Consider the following 6,549-nt stretch of genomic DNA (forward strand, 5'->3'; position numbering starts at 1 on the left):
GTAGTAACCAGTTATATCTAAGCTCACTGCTCACAGTCATAAACCACACTTGTGCCATTTTGCTTATATGTAGAGCAATCACATATTTAAAATTCTATTGTTTAACACCCCGGTGTTTTTTTTGTAATTTCTTAAATGTCCCAATTTAACTAAGGCCTAATCCTGGCTTAATCTAAGCCCTGTCTGTGAAACCAGGCCTAAATCATTTAGCAGATGCTTTTCGAGGTGACTTAGAGATCACACAATATTCAACAGTAAGATGTGTGGCTTGCCATACACCACAGATGTGCAATTTTTTAAATTATAGTACAAATATTGAAAGCTAGATGTTAAACGTTTAAGATAGCACACTAAAAAAAAATATAAAAACTTGATATTGAAATGTGCTTTTGTGCTTTTTTGTTTTGTTTTGTTATCTAGTCTGTAATTTTGTAGAAATTGTATTTCCTGTTCCTTTTCCTGTTTCCCCTTTGTGATTTCCTGATTGTTCCCACCGGTGTCTTGTTAGCCCTTGTATTTACAGCCCTCTTGTTTCCCTACACCTTGTTGAGTTTTGTTTGAGTTATTTCACTGTCAGTGAGTTTCTATTATCATGGTTCAGGTTCATAGTTCAAGTGTAGTCTAAGTTTGGTTCTGTTTATTTTGTATCTCTGTCACTATCTGTAAAATTAACTGCACTTGGGTTTAGTTTTGTTTTACAGTCAGAGGATTGTGTGACGGTTGCACACATTTTAAAACACAGCAGGCTTATTCAAAAACATTACACCCCAAGAAATACATTATTGATTCACAAAAATCTTATCGAGATTGATATATTTGATTGATTGATTGATATGTAGTGCAAATGTTCAGTTCAAATTGAAAATCTCAGCTAATATTTAAGCTTTTTGTCATTTGACTTTCATTAGTAATTTGAAGAAAAACATCTTATATTTTAGATTAAACATCCTGAAGTTTAATTACAAAAAACAACATCATAGTGTACACATAATACAATACAGAGTGAAAAAAAAAGTTCACAAAAAGTGAATCTAAATTTTGAAAACTTATATGTGAAAAAAAATAGTGAAAAACTGTATAATTTTCCTGAGGTACATACTCTGTTTCACTAAATAAGAGTAAAAACATTAATACAAAACTCAAATCAGTCAATACAAAATGCCAACTGTCCTTTTGAGCAACTACATAAATGGTTTTACATTTGCAACTCCACACTGTCATATAGTAAATTTAAAATGAATGCTATTTCCCTGTAGGGGAAAAAAGGATATATTTACATTTATTTTGTGGTCTTGAGGAATATCATTCACTAAATATGCCGAGTATTGCATCACTTTGAAGCCATCTCTACAGCAGGGGGGTCGTCAGTACCGTTGACCTCATAGTCTGTGTTTGGGCCGGAGACCAGCACTCTCACGCGCTCAGGGAAGTCGTCCAGTTTAGGGAAGAGCAGAAAGTCATAGACCAGCGCGGCTGCCACACCTCCACACATGGGGCCGACCCAGTACACCTGAAAACGGTGTAGAGATCATTTCAAACATCCTTTAGGAACAGTGTAAAAGTATTTGCATTTATGGAAGGACATCTCATGGTAATATCTTATAAACAACATCTGAGGGTGCTTGCCAGTGCTACGCTTTTTCTGATTTGTTGTCAATGCTAGAGATTGGTTGCATATCCTTGTTATTTTGGTTCCCAAATATGACTCAAGTTCAACTCAAATGTAAGTATGCAGTGTAATCAGTAATGCAGCCTGAATCATAATTATACACTGTTTGTTCGTTGGCCAGAGGAGAGTCTGGTTTCTCCCAAGGTTTTTTCCTCCATTCTGTCACTGATGGAGTTTTGGTTCCTTGCCACTGTCGCCTCTGGCTTGCTTAGTTGAGGAAACTTAATATTCAACGATATTATTGATCTGACTGTACTGACACGGCTGTATGAGAACTGAACTGAGCTGGACGATGACAACTGCTTTATAGATGAAATTAACTATTGAATAATGGTTGATCTTCGCAATGCAACTGAATCAACACTGAACTAACTTCAGCTGAACAAGTCGAAATGCATTATTTTCCTGTTATCACTGTAAAGCAGCTTTGAAACAATCTGTAATGTATGAAGCGCTATATAAATAAAGGTAACTTGACTTGACTTGTAATCAGATTTTCTTAATAGCACATCTCTTCTCAACAAGGTATCATTCATGTCCGCACCAAACATACTTCAGGTAAGCGGTTTGTTCATCACTAACCCTAGGAAGCACATACACATCTGATAAACATCTTAAGAGACATTTCTATTCAACATTATATAGCAAATGAGCAAACTCTCTACAGCTGAGGTAAAATACCGGATGAACATGTGCTATCTGCGACCCTGAGTACACTAAGAAACCTTTAGCAAACAATACACAAACATGACTAAGTTAAAACTAAGTTAACTATAGATTATTCTTGACTAGGCATTCATCTAAAACAATATCATTGTTACTCATTAACTATAAAAGTTCAACATTAGCTGATTCTGTCTTCTGATAAGATCCTGAAAGGTTTACAATTAACATCTGCATTCTCTAGATATGTTCAGATAGCATGTATTAATTTGCAAAGGTGAAAACAGAAATGTAATTTTACCCAGTGGTTGGTAAAATCTCTCAGAATTACGGCCGGACCAAAGGATCGAGCTGGATTGATTCCACATCCCGTGAAACTGATCTGCACAAAGACAAACAAAAGAGGATGGAGACAATGTTGGGGGTCATGGGAGATTGAGCGCAAATTTTTTGAATTGGTTGGCCTGCTTTATTTTCATTTTTCCTAAAGCAGAAACTGATTTACATAGCTAAACATTGCTCTGTTTGTGTGATGTTGCTTTATATATTCATATGGTAACCTTGGCAATATTTACAACAGTTACAGGAATGCTCATGCAAAGAAAAAGTAGCAGTAGATGTCTGAATGCTGATTACTCACGGCTGTCAAATGTCCCAGGCAAACGCTGAGGCCGATGGCCAGAGGGGCGGAGCCAGACACATCCCGCCTTCTTTTGTCTGTGGTTGCTAAGACACACAACACTAGCTGGAAGGTAGCGAAGAGTTCAATACCAACACCTTGACCTGCAGAGATATCGCTGTTGATCTGTAGTAAAAAAATAAAAATAATTTTATATATATATAAATAAATACAAAAATTTAATTCATTAAATTATATATATATATGTAGTAAAAGTTTATTTGAATGCATGGACATCACAACTACAGTAGTCAACATTTGAAGTGGATCAAAATAGTTCATCAAAGTTGTCCTAAGACAAGACCGGGAATTGTTCAAAATTCATGCATAACTTTGATGAAAGGTTATGATCCACTTCAAATGTTGACTACTGTATATATATATATATATATATATATATATATATATACAGGGTGGGCCATTTATATGGATACACCGTAATAACATGGGAATGGTTGGTGATATTAAAGTCCTGTTTGTGGCACATTAGTATATGTGATGGTCACCACCCATCTTGAGGAGTTTGCCCCCTCACATATACTAATGTGCCACAAACAGGACTTTAATATCACCAACCATTCCCATGTTATTACGGTGTATCCATATAAATGGCCCACCCTGTATATAAACGTAAAGCAGAAGAAACACTCAGAGACTCATTTTATGATGTATAAGCAAGATGTAATTAAGTTAGAAATAGTTTTTAGGTCAGAGGACAGCGCTCTGATGTCACTCAGCAATAACAACATGACACTGACAGCCAGCAGCTTTAGCAAAGCAAATACATTACGCCTTCTTGAAATGTTCAGAAAGTATATTCACTAGAAAGAACACTGCCTCTGAACAGGCATGATAAGTTTATCATCAGATCTTGTCTGCCCACACGCCCATTCATAGTGACGGATTCTAACGTGTGGGTTTCTCTGTTTACAGACTGTTATTAAGTACATTTCTAACATTTTAATATATACTGTAATTTAAACCAGAGTAGTAAATTACTTTGAAAAAAGTGGGAATTTTCTTTTGTTATTCGAACCTTAAAATGACTTCTGTTGGATTAACCCATAATGATTTTTTAATAATATTGACTTGACTTAAAATAGTAAAAAACTATTTTAGGTAACACTATATTTTACAGTGTCACTGTTACAAATGTTTCATGTACTTACCATAGCAATAACAGTAAATTATGCATTTACAAGTTACAAATAGTTTATTACAAATAGTTACAAGGAAAGAAGGACACATTTTGAATTTTGGGCAACACTTTATTTTACAGTGTCCTTGTTACATATATTACATGTACTTACCATAGCAATAACAGTAAATGTTAGGGTTAGGGTTTGGTTGAGGATTAGTTGCATGTAATTATGCATCATTTACTGTTATTACTATGGTAAGTACATGTAATATGTAATAAGGACACTCTAAAATAAAGTGTTACCCACAATTCAAAATGTGTCCTTCTTTCCTTGTAACTATTTATTAATCCATTTAATTTAATCCATTTCTAGACTTGGCTTATTCCAGTAAAGACAGTTCATAGTTGTAAGTGAACTGAACAGGGACTAAGAGAAGAACAGGTGACTTAGCAGAGATAAGAAGGATCCGCTCACTCACCGTGTTCAGCCCCAGGGTGTCCCCTTTCGTGACGCCATACACGATGCCACTCGCCAACGCTGCACCGAACATCTGGGCCACGATATACATCACAGCCTTCAGCAAGCTGATCTGACAGCTGGCCAGCAAGCCCAGCGTCACAGCTGGATTCAGGTGAGCTCCACTGATGTGACCGAGGCTTTGGGCAAGAGTGGCAATGGACAACCCGAATGCAAGTGCCACCTTGACCTCCTGATCTGGTTTGTCATTGTTGGTGTTTCCAACTGCAGCTGTAATGCTCAGGAAGATGAAGAGGGTCATGCCGACCAGCTCAGCCAAAACAGCCCTCCAGAACGCCTTGCTCTTTAGCTCCTTCATGACTGGCAGCTCTGGGCACTCTCAGCGGTGTGAAGGAGAGGATTTCTGAGGGCACTAAGTACGTTTCTCTGCCAAAAGAGAGTATTTATAGGGCAGGTCCTGCTAATGAAACAGGAGGCGGGTTTAAGCTTCAGGAGCAGAAAGAGTGAGTGAGAGAGAAGAAAAAAGGCAGGCGAAATTAATGAGACATATTTGTTTTTTTTCCCTGCTTCTTAACTCTCGTTTTATTGACACTTTAAGTATCTCAGAGAAGTGCAAGATCTCAGCTTATTTAAACATCAATTTCCAGTTGATTTGAGTGCTATGAGCAGCTAAACTATACAAATAATATTAGTAATTTCATCAAAGCTATATTTGGAAATGATGTATTACAGATTACAAATTTCAAGACGAATTTTCAAGACCATGAGAAACATTCATTCAGGTGTGACCAAATGACTGTATGTAATTTTCAGTAGTGGGATGGGTGTGTTGGGTTTTCATGTTTTATGGGAACTTTCAATAGATATGATGGTTTTATACTATACAAACTTTATATTATACTGTATATATATATATATATATATATACAGTACTGCGCAAAAGTCTTAGGCACGCTAGTATTTTTGCCCCAAAGAAATGTTTTTAAGCGAGTTATTTATATATTTTGCTGTAGAGTGTCAGTAGGAAATATGGTCTCACAGCAATTCGTACGCATTTTATGAGGTTGCTAATTCGTATAAATTCGTACGAATGACCTACCCCTGACCCAACACTGGGGTTTAGACAAAGCGTACGAATTCGTATAAGTGAGCCGTGGTGAAATTTTTTTTTTGCTACGTATACTTGCAGCCAGACTAATTATCAGTATACTTCACGTGTTTTAATGATTAGTTAACTTGAAGTGTGCTATTTTGAAACAACTAAAAGTATATTTTAGTTGTAATTAAATTGTAGTAAAGCATAATTTTAAGTGTATTTAGTGTACTTTTGTGTACTAAATTGGACCAACTTCAAGTATACTTAGTATACTCTAAGTATATGTGTCACGGAGTCACCAGATCAGCATGCTCCGCCCACTCCTTCACTCTCCCCGGGATTCTGATTCACTGCACATCATCAACAGCACACACTATAAAGAGATACTTCTCCTTCTCCTCCTTGTCTGGTCTCGTCCTTACGTACACTTACAGACTCTGATACCTATCCATGATTTCCTGCCTCAAAGATTCCTTTACCGAACTCCATCTTCAATCTGTCATCTGTCTTCCGCCTTCCGCCTTCAGTCTGCCTCATCCTCTTCGACGATCTACAATCAAGTAACCTAGATTATTCACTCAAGTTCATCATTCAACTCTGATTCTCTGCCACATACTCACCACCAGTCTCCATTGCTGTCCCACTCCGTGCCTCTGCTCAATAAAGACCTTGTTTATATCACTTACCTGTTTGCTTCCTCCTGTTTCATGACAATATGCCTTTGTAAGGGCTAATTACATGCTTGATTAGTGATATTAAAGTGTACTTTATTTGTGTTACAAGTACATTACAAATTCATTACGAGTGTCTTCGAAACATACAA

The 6,549-nt window shown here is 36.7% G+C and overlaps 1 protein-coding gene across 1 annotated transcript; it reads right to left on the reverse strand.

The window, feature by feature from the left end:
* Nucleotides 1-927: 927 nt before the first annotated feature.
* Nucleotides 928-5,063, reverse strand: aqp1a.1 (aquaporin 1a (Colton blood group), tandem duplicate 1). The gene is made up of 4 exons (XM_084410865.1): nt 4,632-5,063; nt 2,973-3,137; nt 2,634-2,714; nt 928-1,510 (listed from the first exon to the last, which is right to left on the reverse strand). The coding sequence occupies exons 1-4, from the start codon at nt 4,986-4,988 to the stop codon at nt 1,331-1,333; spliced, it is 783 nt and encodes a 260-aa protein (XP_084266991.1). The 5' UTR covers nt 4,989-5,063; the 3' UTR covers nt 928-1,330.
* Nucleotides 5,064-6,549: the final 1,486 nt, after the last annotated feature.

This window comes from Rutilus rutilus (genome assembly GCF_951802725.1).
Source record: "Rutilus rutilus genome assembly, chromosome: 6".
In the NCBI taxonomy this organism is placed as follows: Eukaryota; Metazoa; Chordata; class Actinopteri; order Cypriniformes; family Leuciscidae; genus Rutilus; species Rutilus rutilus.

Coding starts and splice junctions, on each gene's coding strand:
- aqp1a.1 (XM_084410865.1), bottom strand. CDS start 4,988: ATGAAGGAGCTAAAGAGCAAGGCGTTCTGGAGGGCTGTTTTGGCTGAG. Junction 3,138..4,631: donor ACACCCTGGGGCTGAACACG/GTGAGTGAGCGG, acceptor TTTTTACTACAG/ATCAACAGCGATATCTCTGC. Junction 1,511..2,633: donor GAGATTTTACCAACCACTGG/GTAAAATTACAT, acceptor CACCGTTTTCAG/GTGTACTGGGTCGGCCCCAT.